At 49.0% G+C, this 13932-nt stretch overlaps 1 protein-coding gene across 2 annotated transcripts in view; it reads left to right on the top strand.

Annotated features, from left to right (window-relative positions):
- The window catches only part of chm (CHM Rab escort protein), a 43050-nt gene that overhangs the window by 26779 nt on the left and 2339 nt on the right, over positions 1–13932 (top strand). For both annotated transcript variants that reach the window (XM_071337611.1, XM_071337610.1), the window contains exons 10-13: positions 167–271; positions 901–964; positions 2213–2309; positions 4285–4398. In XM_071337611.1, coding sequence (XP_071193712.1) covers positions 167–271; positions 901–964; positions 2213–2309; positions 4285–4398 — 380 coding nt within the window. The remainder of the gene's footprint in view (positions 1–166; positions 272–900; positions 965–2212; positions 2310–4284; positions 4399–13932) is intronic.

The raw sequence follows: 13932 nt of genomic DNA, 5'->3' as shown, positions 1-13932 counted from the left end.
TTATTAGCAGGTGCGGGTGACATACTTAATATACCATAAAAGTTATTAATTTAAAGAAATTATAAGTAAAACTATTTCACTCATATTGTAATTAATTTTCGGTCATATTTCATAAAAATCTGGAAACACTGGACAGTTACTTTAATCTTCTTTTTTCTTGTTCAAGGTGCAAAGCTGTGATTGACACTCATGGTCAGAGAATCAGCTGTAGTCACTTTGTGGTGGAGGATGGCTACATCGGGGCAGAGCAGAGGAAGAACACGGATTCCAGGTGAGAGTGGCTCCCAATACTCCTCCTCAGTACCTTCTCTACCTAGCCAATGATACTGGTCTCACCTACAGTTTCAGGCAGCACATTCATTTAGTGAGAACAGTGCAATAGCCTACATAGAGGTGACATTTCTTGTGAAGTCAACTTGGGAGGAGGGGTCTCTGTGCCGATAAAGGGGGATCTTTCCTCAGGTCTTTGTGCGGTAGGACAGTTTCAGTGGTGTCATGGTGAAATGGCTGATTATCCCAGACACACTCCACAGACCTGGCTGCAGGTGACTGGGCTCTGCTCTGCTCGCCACACCGCTGCCTGCCTCCGTCAATGGAGACCTTGACATTTACACCACTGACCCCAATTAGAGCATGACTAATGCTCTTAAAGACGGCAGCGCAGAATGACTGGGCCGGCCCGGCCAGAACCAACCCAGCCACTGTTCTGTTGTAGCATGGCCCAGACTGGACTGTCTCACAGCAAAAATCTACCGCAACAACAAACCAAAAAAAACAAGAAAGGAAAACAGTGCTGTAATAATCTAATAATATTGGTGCTGCTGTTTTTTTCTCTTTCTACTGTTGTCCCCCCCCCCCCCCCCCCTTCCTCTCTTTCATCCATCCTCTCTCTTTTCACAGGCAGATATCCAGAGCGGTTCTCATCACAGACCGGTCAATTCTGCCATCCGATTCTGAACAGCAGGTACTATACTGTTGTTCTCCATATGGCTCATCCCCTATCCTGTGTCCCACACAAAGAGATGCTTTGACATATTCAAAGGGAACACGCCCCCCCCCCCCCCCCCCCCTTTACAAGCACAAAATACATTTAAATGCTATTCAGATATCCAGTGTGGCTTAGCGGTATTCCTGCCGAGCCTGCACTTTTGCTACTCGTGTTGTGTTGCATTACATTATATTTTATGCTCTATCACATTTGTATAGATTCTTGGTCCGCGTCCAAGTTCTCAGCGAAGAAACAGCAAAACATCCAGGCTAATTTGGGAGATCATTACAATAGTTCTGACGTGCGGCTGTACCGTTTTAAGATCTCCAAATAAATTGCGGAAAAAGTAACCAGTTCAATGAAAGCCCCCTAATGCTGTTTGTTGTGACTGGTTTGGAATTTGATCAAATAATCCTACCGGCTGTAGAATGGGAATTGACATGCTAGCATTAGGTACGCTAATTTGAGTGCCAGTCTTCGATATGGATATGAAAAACATGGAATAATGGCATAGAACACGTTGAATGAAATCTGATCAACTCAATTCCCTAATGTGTCTGCATAAAGAGAATATATCCATTGAATTTTCATCCCTTCTTTCATGGCACAAGTTTTCTTTTTTTTTTTCTCTTCTCCCCGGCTGAAATCCGGCTTTGAATATCACTCACAAAGGACAGAGGGGAAACCGTGTGTAATTTCTGCTCATTAGGTAGGAGGGAGAATATGAAATTAATTTCTGTGTCTTGACACAGTGTGGAAATGGAATATTACATGACTGTGTGACAAAACGTAATTAAATATGGTCTCTTTTGTAATTAGCTGTTGGATGGTCCTGTGGAATGACAGTGTGGACCGAGGCAGATACAAGGGGGAGATTGGCCCCGGCTGTCTCTGTCCCCTGCTTTCCCCCTCATGGGAGAAACTGACTTTCCTTCCTTAAATTTGTCCACTTGATTAAAAAGGAGTGATTTCACTTCTGCTCCAGCCAGAAAGGACATTATAATAACATCCAGGGGATTCATATAAAAGGATTACAGGGATCCCATTACTTAGAACTGCAGTTTGGTAATAGGCTTTAGGATTGTCTTGCACACTTCATTAGGGCTGTGTGTGTGTGAGAGTGCCTTACGGAAGCACTGCACTTTGTGTGGTTCAACTCTCTGTCGGTCTGTCTAACGTACCTGTCTGTCTAACGTACCTGTCTTGTCTCTATATGCACTGTAGATCTCCCTGGTCACTGTGCCTCCCGTGGAGCCTGGTGGTCCCCTGGTCCGTATCATAGAGCTCTGCTCTTCCACCATGACCTGCATGCTAGACACCTGTGAGTCCAGCTGCACCCCGGCCACTCACCCCTCTCACCCACCCACTGCCCAGGACAGGGGGTAAGGGGGGAGGGGGAGGGGGGGGGGGGGGGGGTCATAATTAGGCAGCGACATCTACATAGAGGACCGTTGTTTTAGAAAGGTAATTCCACGGTGCTTAGAGGAGGCAGTTGTTCTGGCGGACTAGCTGACATCAGGGTTGTAAGGCAGGCTAGAATTAATGGAGGAAATGAGACTGAAAACCGAGACTGAGTGAATGATAGTGTCTCTGAACATTCCATCTCCTGTGTGTGTATAGAGCTTTGGGTCAAACTGCTGCTGCTTTACCGGGTCACTGAATCAGTCGCTCAGACAGCTGGAAATATGACCCGGTTTTCCCTTTGAATTGTGGCTCCAGTAGCAACGACGACGATGATGAGGATTTCCGTCGTTAACCGTAGTGTTATTTATGAGTGTTATTGTTTTTAGCAATCCTGGTATTATTTCCCAGTCAGTCATCACACTTAGATAGATGAGCAATGGTGACAGCTGCCCAGTGACCATCTCCATCTCCATAGGGGAGCTGGGGTGGGCGAGAGAGGAGTAATCAGCGGAAGTCCACTCCCTCACTCTAGGAATAGAGTCTGGAATGATGGAATTGTGAAGTGGAGCCATTGCTCCTACTGTGTGTGTGTGTGTGTGTGAGAGGATGGAGATGGATAGCTGTAGCATCCCTTAAGTAATGTAGTTCTACCTGAGTGGATCAGTTGCAATCATAAGATGATGATGAGCTTGACAGGCCTGCGATACACACACACACACACTCACACAAAAGGTGAACCATTCATCTACATTGAATGATACTTGCAGAGTTTACAGTCTACAGAATATCTATTTATACTGATGAATATATACCAGGCCAATCTGATCCGAGTGTCTTCCTCAAGGGCAACATGGCTTCCTGGGATTTGAACTAGCAACCTAATTGGAACAATGCTGTTTTGCCATTTTCAAATTGAAATTTGGCCATGAAATGAGCTGTCTTAACAGTAAAGTCTTCTCTCCCTGGCTACTTTAAAACTTAAAGGCCTGAAGACAGCAGATATGCACCCGATTCTCCATCTGCTAGCTTAGTTTCCCACAGAATGAGCATCAAGTGTCTCAGCGGACAGCCCTGCTGTACAACAGAGTAACGTCTATCCTCCCAACTCTCCTGGTCTTTTTTGTTTGGGCCCTGAGCTCCTGAGCTGACAGAGTGGAGGGCCTCCAGAGTCCCAGTGTGAGTAGAGTGTCACATACGTCCTCTGAGCGGCATCTCCATGGACCCTCTGGCCAATGACGCACCTCTCATCCCACTGGGGAGGCCTGTATCCTCCATCCACCCTTTACACCCCCCCCCCCCCCCCCCCAGCCAGCACGGCACAGTCAGGAGCTATCTGGTTCCCATTGCTGTAGTTGCTCCTTTTGAACCCCCCCCCCCCCAAAAAAAAACCTGTCAACCTGCGAGAAAGAACAAAAAGGAGAGGAGAAGGAGCCCTACAGTTGTCTTGAGCTCTTGGGATTGCCCAGGATTCTACTCTCTGGATCCCAGCGCTGCCACCGTTAACATGGTGTTCACAATACCGCCCTGCAGGAGCGGGGCTGAACGCTTTGAAGATGAAACCACCTCTTCCCCCTCTGAGGTCCAACACCATGCATCCAAAGCCCAGCTCCCTCCAACCCCATCCTCTCTGGGCACTTTTCACGGAACAGTCCCAGCCATGCTGGAGATACTGATATGGCCTAGCTGTGCAGTGTGTAAAGGAACAGGTTGTTAGGGAACTGACTGTGGAGAGTAATTAGACAATGTTCCATCTCTTTAGGGAAGGTCCCTCTCACATGCTACAGGGTAGACGGGCTGATGTGGACATGGAGGACAACATCAGCTAATGAAGCAACAATGATATTCCGCTTGGCTAATAACATGTGTGTTCTTCTTCTACCTTCCCAACACAGATCTGGTGCACCTGACATGTTCCTCTGCCTCTGGCTCTGCCCAAGAAGACCTGGCTCCTGTGGTGTCCAGGCTCTTCTACACACCAGCTAGTCCTGGAGAGGAACCCACAGAAGGTACAGTAGGAAAGTGCTCACCTGACCCCCCCCCCCCCCTTTTTTTTTTACACCGTCAAATAACCATCTAACCTCTCTCCTGGCTTGATTTACATACCATCACCTTCACACATCACTGTCACTCCTTGATTCAAAATAATGTGCTCCGATGTTCTAAGTACCTCGTGATATCCATTCCTAAAGAAGAAAGATCAGGCTGGTTTGTAGTTGGGTGAGAATGCGCTGACATTTGTCGGGCTTTTGCTCGGAGACGTTATCAGTAATACAGATGATTGATATTGATGGCTGCGTGCCAAACTGGCGTTAGGCCGTTGTCCCATTGATTCCCATTACCTTCTGTCAGGCTCGGCTCGGTTCCTTGATGGCGAATTAGCACATGACCTCGGACGGAACCTCCTTTATTACGCCGAATTATAGATGTACTGTTTCAACATGTTTCTCTGGAGATGTTTCCCGAGACCTAGTTTATATCCTTAGGGTTCTCACTTGTCATGAAGCTGTGTTGTTTTTGTCAACATTTCTTTTCATTTAACACACAGAACATGAGTATGGATCTTTTTGAGCTTGGATTAAATGAAGTGTATCAGTTGATCATCTTGGCCTCCTTGGGTGCTTCCTTTTTGTATGGTTTGATGGTGAGTAGCCTACCTTTTGGAACTCGACAGATCCATTTTTTTCTCTCACACACACCGGCCACCATTCATTCTAGCCTGAGCACAAACCCTCATGCTGGCTTTCTACCTACAGAACAGAATTGGGCACAGTATTTACTTAGCATGGAGTGGAAATGTAATGTTTAATTAGCTCCAGCATCCCATTTGGCCTGGACTCATAATTTATGAGTCTGTCTCCTCATGGGGAACAAATTTGCCTCTAGAACCAATAACTTTTGCCATTTTGGATTTGAAACCCTTTATTGCTACTTAATGCAGATCAATCTAATATATTGGAGTAGTCAGTTGTGTTTTTACTGAGGCAGGGATCTGCTTTGTCCGTGGTGGGTTATGGCTTTTCTCAAACCTCGTTGAGGTCAGTTAAAATAGCAGCTCCATTCTGACCGAAACCAACACAGAGATCCACAATCGCCTCTTGAAGCCATTTGTTGTTTTATTGCTGTTTCTCTACGGCTGTGAGACAAGGTCATCATGAAAGTGACAGGCGTGATTGAGATCCCTCTCCTTTTCTCCTCTCTTTCTCTGACATCCTCATTCCCTTTTCCCCACCACATCTCTTTTCTGACTCATCATCTCTCTCTTTTTCTGCTCCCCCTTTTCCCCAAAAATCTCTCTCCCTTTCACCCCATCTCGGTCTCTGTTCCTTCATTTTGCTTTCTCCCTGCCTGTGTGTGTACACGAGTCTCTCAGGTGGTAGGCCAGCGCCGTGCAGTGCAGTGTGGGGCTGTGCTCTGTGACGCCACCCTTTTTATCACAGGAATGAGGTAGTAGTATTTTAATTAAAATGTCAGAACAAATACTGTGAGAGTTATTGAGGATGAATCACTAGATAAGGGGAGCAGTGGGCCAGAACAGGTCAAAGAGACAAAGTCACCTGGCTGGCTGGCGGCTCCTCATTCATCCACTGGGTAGTAGGTGTGGTGGTGCAGGTGGGGTTTGGAGAGGGACATGGAGCGGAGGGGTGCACAGCAGAGGCTTTGGGGGGGTGGAGGTTGCAGAAGGTTAGGGGTAGGGCTGGAGCAGTCGTGGTCAGGTGCACATCTATGAGCAGGATGAGGACAGGTTGGATTGGGCTGGCTCCTACTCTAGATGATCCCACTGGCTCCTACTCTAGATGATCCCACTGGCTCCTACTCTAGATGATCCTACTGGCTCCTACTCTAGATGATCCCACTGGCTCCTACTCTAGATGATCCCACTGGCTCCTACTCTAGATGATCCTACTGGCTCCTACTCTAGATGATCCCACTGGCTCCTACTCTAGATTATCCTACTGGCTCCTACTCTAGATGATCCCACTGGCTCCTACTCTAGATGATCCCACTGGCTTCTACTCTAGATGATCCCACTGGCTCCTACTCTAGATGATCCCACTGGCTCCTACTCTAGATGATCCCACTGGCTCCTACTCTAGATGATCCCACTGGCTCCTACTCTAGATGATCCTACTGGCTCCTACTCTAGATGATCCCACTGGCTCCTACTCTAGATGATCCCACTGGCTCCTACTCTAGATGATCCCCACTGGCTCCTACTCTAGATGATCCTACTGGCTCCTACTCTAGATGATCCTACTGGCTCCTACTCTAGATGATCCTACTGGCTCCTACTCTAGATGATCCCACTGGCTCCTACTCTAGATGATCCCACTGGCTCCTACTCTAGATGATCCCACTGACTCCTACTCTAGATGATCCTACTGGCTCCTACTCTAGATGATCCTACTGGCTCCTACTCTAGATGAACCCACTGGCTCCTACTCTAGATGAACCCACTGGCTCCTACTCTAGATGATCCCACTGGCTCCTACTCTAGATGATCCCACTGGCTCCTACTCTAGATGATCCCACTGGCTCCTACTCTAGATGATCCCACTGGCTCCTACTCTAGATGATCCCACTGGCTCCTACTCTAGATGATCCCACTGGCTCCTACTCTAGATGATCCCACTGGCTCCTACTCTAGATGATCCCACTGGCTCCTACTCTAGATGATCCCACTGGCTCCTACTCTAGATGATCCCACTGGCTCCTACTCTAGATGATCCCACTGGCTCCTACCCTAGATGATCCCACTGGCTCCTACTCTAGATGATCCCACTGGCTCCTACTCTAGATGATCCCACTGGCTCCTACTCTAGATGATCCCACTGGCCTCTACTCTAGATGATCCCACTGGCCTCTACTCTAGATGATCCCACTGGCTCCTACTCTAGATGATCCCACTGGCTCCTACTCTAGATGATCCCACTGGCTCCTACTCTAGATGATCCCACTGGCTCCTACTCTCGATGATCCCACTGGCTCCTACTCTCGATGATCCCACTGGCTCCTACTCTAGATGATCCCACTGGCTCCTACTCTAGATGATCCCACTGGCTCCTACTCTCGATGATCCCACTGGCTCCTACTCTCGATGATCCCACTGGCTCCTACTCTAGAGGATCCCACTGGCTCCTACTCTAGAGGATCCCACTGGCTCCTACTCTAGATGATCCCCACTGGCTCCTACTCTAGATGATCCCCACTGGCTCCTACTCTAGATGATCCTACTGGCTCCTACTCTAGATGATCCTACTGGCTCCTACTCTAGATGATCCCACTGGCTCCTACTCTAGATGATCCCACTGGCTCCTACTCTAGATGATCCTACTGGCTCCTACTCTAGATGAACCCACTGGCTCCTACTCTAGATGAACCCACTGGCTCCTACTCTAGATGATCCCACTGGCTCCTACTCTAGATGATCCCACTGGCTCCTACTCTAGATGATCCCACTGGCTCCTACTCTAGATGATCCCACTGGCTCCTACTCTAGATGATCCCACTGGCTCCTACTCTAGATGATCCCACTGGCTCCTACTCTAGATGATCCCACTGGCTCCTACTCTAGATGATCCCACTGGCTCCTACTCTAGATGATCCCACTGGCTCCTACTCTAGATGATCCCACTGGCTCCTACTCTAGATGATCCCACTGGCTCCTACTCTAGATGATCCCACTGGCTCCTACTCTAGATGATCCCACTGGCTCCTACTCTAGATGATCCCACTGGCTCCTACTCTAGATGATCCCACTGGCTCCTACTCTAGATGATCCCACTGGCCTCTACTCTAGATGATCCCACTGGCCTCTACTCTAGATGATCCCACTGGCTCCTACTCTAGATGATCCCACTGGCTCCTACTCTAGATGATCCCACTGGCTCCTACTCTAGATGATCCCACTGGCTCCTACTCTAGATGATCCCACTGGCTCCTACTCTCGATGATCCCACTGGCTCCTACTCTCGATGATCCCACTGGCTCCTACTCTCGATGATCCCCACTGGCTCCTACTCTAGATGATCCCCACTGGCTCCTACTCTAGATGATCCCACTGGCTCCTACTCTAGATGATCCCACTGGCTCCTACTCTAGATGATCCCACTGGCTCCTACTCTAGATGATCCCACTGGCTCCTAATCTAGATGATCCTACTGGCTCCTACTCTAGATGATCCCACTGGCTTCTACTCTAGATGATCCTACTGGCTCCTACTCTAGATGGTCCTACTGGCTCCTATCCTAGATGATCCCACTGGCTCCTACTCTAGATGATCCTACTGGCTCCAACTCTAGATGATCCTACTGGCTCCTACTCTAGATGATCCTACTGGCTCCTACTCTAGATGATCCTACTGGCTCCTACTCTAGATGATCCTACTGGCTCCTACTCTAGATGATCCTACTGGCTCCTAGTCTAGATGATCCTACTGGCTCCTACTCTAGATGATCCCACTGGCTCCTACTCTAGATGATCCCACTGGCTCCTACTCTAGATGATCCTACTGGCTCCTACTCTAGATGATCCCACTGGCTCCTACTCTAGATGATCCCACTGGCTCCTACTCTAGATGATCCCACTGGCTCCTACTCTAGATGATCCCACTGGCTCCTACTCTAGATAATCCCACTGGCTCCTACTCTAGATGATCCCACTGGCTCCTACTCTAGATGATCCCACTGGCTCCTACTCTAGATGATCCCACTGGCTCCTACTCTAGATGATCCCACTGGCTCCTACTCTAGATGATCCCACTGGCTCCTACTCTAGATGATCCCACTGGCTCCTACTCTAGATGATCCCACTGGCTCCTACTCTAGATGATCCCACTGGCTCCTACTCTAGATGATCCCACTGGCTCCTACTCTAGATGATCCCACTGGCTCCTACTCTAGATGATCCCACTGGCTCCTACTCTAGATGATCCCACTGGCTCCTACTCTAGATGATCCCACTGGCTCCTACTCTAGATGATCCCACTGGCTCCTACTCTAGATGATCCCACTGGCTCCTACTCTAGATGATCCCACTGGCTCCTACTCTAGATGATCCCACTGGCTCCTACTCTAGATGATCCCACTGGCTCCTACTCTAGATGATCCCACTGGCCTCTACTCTAGATGATCCCACTGGCCTCTACTCTAGATGATCCCACTGGCCTCTACTCTAGATGATCCCACTGGCCTCTACTCTAGATGATCCCACTGGCTCCTACTCTAGATGATCCCACTGGCTCCTACTCTAGATGATCCCACTGGCTCCTACTCTAGATGATCCCACTGGCTCCTACTCTAGATGATCCCACTGGCTCCTACTCTAGATGATCCCACTGGCTCCTACTCTCGATGATCCCCGCTGGCTCCTACTCTCGATGATCCCCGCTGGCTCCTACTCTAGATGATCCCCGCTGGCTCCTACTCTAGATGATCCCACTGGCTCCTACTCTAGATGATCCCACTGGCTCCTACTCTAGATGATCCCACTGGCTCCTAATCTAGATGATCCCACTGGCTCCTACTCTAGATGATCCCACTGGCTCCTACTCTAGATGATCCTACTGGCTCCTACTCTAGATGGTCCTACTGGCTCCTATCCTAGATGATCCCACTGGCTCCTACTCTAGATGATCCTACTGGCTCCAACTCTAGATGATCCTACTGGCTCCAACTCTAGATGATCCTACTGGCTCCTACTCTAGATGATCCTACTGGCTCCTACTCTAGATGATCCTACTGGCTCCTACTCTAGATGATCCTACTGGCTCCTACTCTAGATGATCCTACTGGCTCCTACTCTAGATGATCCTACTGGCTCCTACTCTAGATGATCCTACTGGCTCCTACTCTAGATGATCCTACTGGCTCCTACTCTAGATGATCCTACTGGCTCCTACTCTAGATGATCCTACTGGCTCCTACTCTAGATGATCCCACTGGCTCCTACTCTAGATGATCCCACTGGCTCCTACTCTAGATGATCCCACTGGCTCCTACTCTAGATGATCCCACTGGCTCCTACTCTAGATGATCCCACTGGCTCCTACTCTAGATGATCCCACTGGCTTCTACTCTAGATGATCCCACTGGCTCCTACTCTAGATGATCCCACTGGCTCCTACTCTAGATGATCCCACTGGCTCCTACTCTAGATGATCCCACTGGCTCCTACTCTAGATGATCCCACTGGCTCCTACTCTAGATGATCCCACTGGCTCCTACTCTAGAGGATCCCACTGGCTCCTACTCTAGAGGATCCCACTGGCTCCTACTCTAGAGGATCCCACTGGCTCCTACTCTAGAGGATCCCACTGGCTCCTACTCTAGAGGATCCCACTGGCTCCTACTCTAGATGATCCCACTGGCTCCTACTCTAGATGATCCCACTGGCTCCTACTCTAGATGATCCCACTGGCTCCTACTCTAGATGATCCCACTGGCTCCTACTCTAGATGATCCCACTGGCTCCTACTCTAGATGATCCCACTGGCTCCTACTCTAGATGATCCCACTGGTTCCTACTCTAGATGATCCCACTGGTTCCTACTCTAGATGATCCCACTGGCTCCTACTCTAGATGATCCCACTGGCTCCTACCCTAGATGATCCCACTGGCTCCTACCCTAGATGATCCCACTGGCTCCTACCCTAGATGATCCCACTGGCTCCTACCCTAGATGATCCCACTGGCTCCTACCCTAGATGATCCCACTGGCTCCTACTCTAGATGATCCCACTGGCTCCTACCCTAGATGATCCCACTGGCTCCTACCCTAGTTGATCCGACTGGCTCCTACTCTAGATGATCCCACTGGCTCCTACTCTAGATGATCCCACTGGCTCCTACCCTAGATGATCCCACTGGCTCCTACCCTAGTTGATCCCACTGGCTCCTACTCTAGATGATCCCACTGGCTCCTACTCTAGATGATCCGACTGGCTCCTACTCTAGATGATCCCACTGGCTCCTACTCTAGATGATCCCACTGGCTCCTACTCTAGATGATCCCACTGGCCTCTACTCTAGATGATCCCACTGGCCTCTACTCTAGATGATCCCACTGGACTCTACTCTAGATGATCCCACTGGCCTCTACTCTAGATGATCCCACTGGCTCCTACTCTAGATGATCCCACTGGCTCCTACTCTAGATGATCCCACTGGCTCCTACTCTAGATGATCCCACTGGCTCCTACTCTAGATGATCCCACTGGCTCCTACTCTAGATGATCCCACTGGCTCCTACTCTAGATGATCCCACTGGCTCCTACTCTAGATGATCCCACTGGCTCCTACTCTAGATGATCCCACTGGCTCCTACTCTAGATGATCCCACTGGCTCCTACTCTAGATGATCCCACTGGCTCCTACTCTAGATGATCCCACTGGCTCCTACTCTAGATGATCCGACTGACCTCTACCCTAGATGATTCTACTGGCTCCTACTCTAGATGATCCTACTGGCTCCTACTCTAGATGATCCTGCTCTAGCCACTTCATTGGAAAATGACAGTTTTCAGCAATGCAGCGTTGTGAAATCCGGAGTTTTTCAGAACGATTGCATTCCAGAAGAGACTGTGTGTTGACGTGTGGTGGCAGGCCGCCCAGGCAGAGAGCCAGTGGGTGTTAGAGGTGGCTGATATTTGGGGGTGTTAAGCTCCAGGCGTGTAGAGGGCCCCGTCAGGAGCACAGCTCTATGCTAATCTGACATTTCTCACATCTGTGACGGGGCTGTGTGGAAAAACGAAACAATTATGTCTAATAAGGCGTTGTTGGTGTGTATTTGGTCAGGTGTGTGTAGGTGTCGTTGTTTGTGTATTTGGTCAGGGTTGTGTAGGTGTCGTTGTTGTGTTAGTGTGTATTTGGTCAGGTGTCTGTGTGTGTAGGTGTCGTTGTTGGTGTGTATTTGGTCAGGTGTGTTTGTGTATTTGGTCAGGTGTGTAGGTGTCGTTGGTGTGTATTTGGTCAGGTGTGTGTAGGTGTTGTTGTTTGTTTGTGTGTAGGTGTTGTTGGTGTGTATTTGGTCAGGTGTGTGTGTAGGTGTTGTTGGTGTGTATTTGGTCAGGGTTGTGTAGGTGCCGTTGTTGGTGTGTATTTGGTCAGTTGTGTAGGTGCCGTTGTTGGTGTGTATTTGGTCAGTTGTGTAGGTGCCGTTGTTGGTGTGTATTTGGTCAGTTGTGTAGGTGCCGTTGTTGGTGTGTATTTGGTCAGTTGTGTAGGTGCCGTTGTTGGTGTGTATTTGGTCAGTTGTGTAGGTGCCGTTGTTGGAGTGTATTTGGTCAGTTGTGTAGGTGCCGTTGTTGGTGTGTATTTGGTCAGTTGTGTAGGTGCCGTTGTTGGTGTGTATTTGGTCAGGGTTGTGTAGGTGCCGTTGTTGGTGTGTATTTGGTCAGTTGTGTAGGTGCCGTTGTTGGTGTGTATTTGGTCAGTTGTGTAGGTGCCGTTGTTGGTGTGTATTTGGTCAGTTGTGTAGGTGTTGTTGTGTTGCTGTGTATTTGGTCAGGTGTGTTTGTAGGTGTTGTTGGTGTGTATTTGGTCAGGGTTGTGTAGGTGCCGTTGTTGGTGTGTATTTGGTCAGGGTTGTGTAGGTGCCGTTGTTGGTGTGTATTTGGTCAGGTGTGTGTGTAGGTGTTGTTGGTGTGTATTTGGTCAGTTGTGTAGGTGCCGTTGTTGGTGTGTATTTGGTCAGTTGTGTAGGTGTTGTTGTGTTGCTGTGTATTTGGTCAGGTGTGTTTGTGTATTTGGTCAGGTGTGTGTGTGAGTAGGTGTCGTTGTTGGTGTGTATTTGGTCAGGTGTGTGTAGGCGTCGTTGTTGGTGTGTGTGTAGGTGTTGTTGGTGTGTGTGTAGGTGTCGTTGTTGGTGTGTATTTGGTCAGGTGTGTGTTGGTGTGTATTTGTTCAGGTGTGTGTAGGCGTCGTTGTTCGTGTGTGTGTAGGTGTTGTTGGTGTGTGTGTAGGTGTCGTTGTTGGTGTGTATTTGGTCAGGTTTGTAGGTGTCGTTGTTGGTGTGTATTTGGTCAGGTTTGTAGGTGTCGTTGTTGGTGTGTATTTGGTCAGGTTTGTAGGTGTCGTTGTTGGTGTGTATTTGCTCAGGTGTGTGTCGGCGTCGTCGTTGTTTGTGTTGGTGTGTATGTGGTCAGGTGTGTGTAGGTGTATGGAGAAGATGTGTGGATGGACAGGGGTGTATTTGGTCAGGTGTGTGTGTGTGTGTGTGTAGGTGTATGGAGAAGATGTGTGGATGGACAGGGGTGTATTTGGTCAGGTGTGTGTGTGTAGGTGTATGGAGAAGATGTGTGGATGGACAGGGGTGTATTTTGAGGTTGGGTGTGTGTGTGTGTAGGTGTATGGAGAAGATGTGTGGATGGACAGGGGTGTATTTTGAGGTTGGGTGTGTGTGTGTGTAGGTGTATGGAGAAGATGTGTGGATGGACAGGGGTGTATTTTGAGGTTGGGTGTGTGTGTGTGTAGGTGTATGGAGAAGATGTGTGGATGGACAGGGGTGTATTTTGAGGTTGGGTGGCCTTTTGAAGTGTCGTCAC

The sequence above is a fragment of the Salvelinus alpinus genome, chromosome 13, assembly GCF_045679555.1.
Source record: "Salvelinus alpinus chromosome 13, SLU_Salpinus.1, whole genome shotgun sequence".
In the NCBI taxonomy this organism is placed as follows: domain Eukaryota; kingdom Metazoa; phylum Chordata; class Actinopteri; order Salmoniformes; family Salmonidae; genus Salvelinus; species Salvelinus alpinus.
Note: the sequence above shows the minus strand (reverse complement) of the source record. Positions and strands in the feature narration are given on the sequence as shown.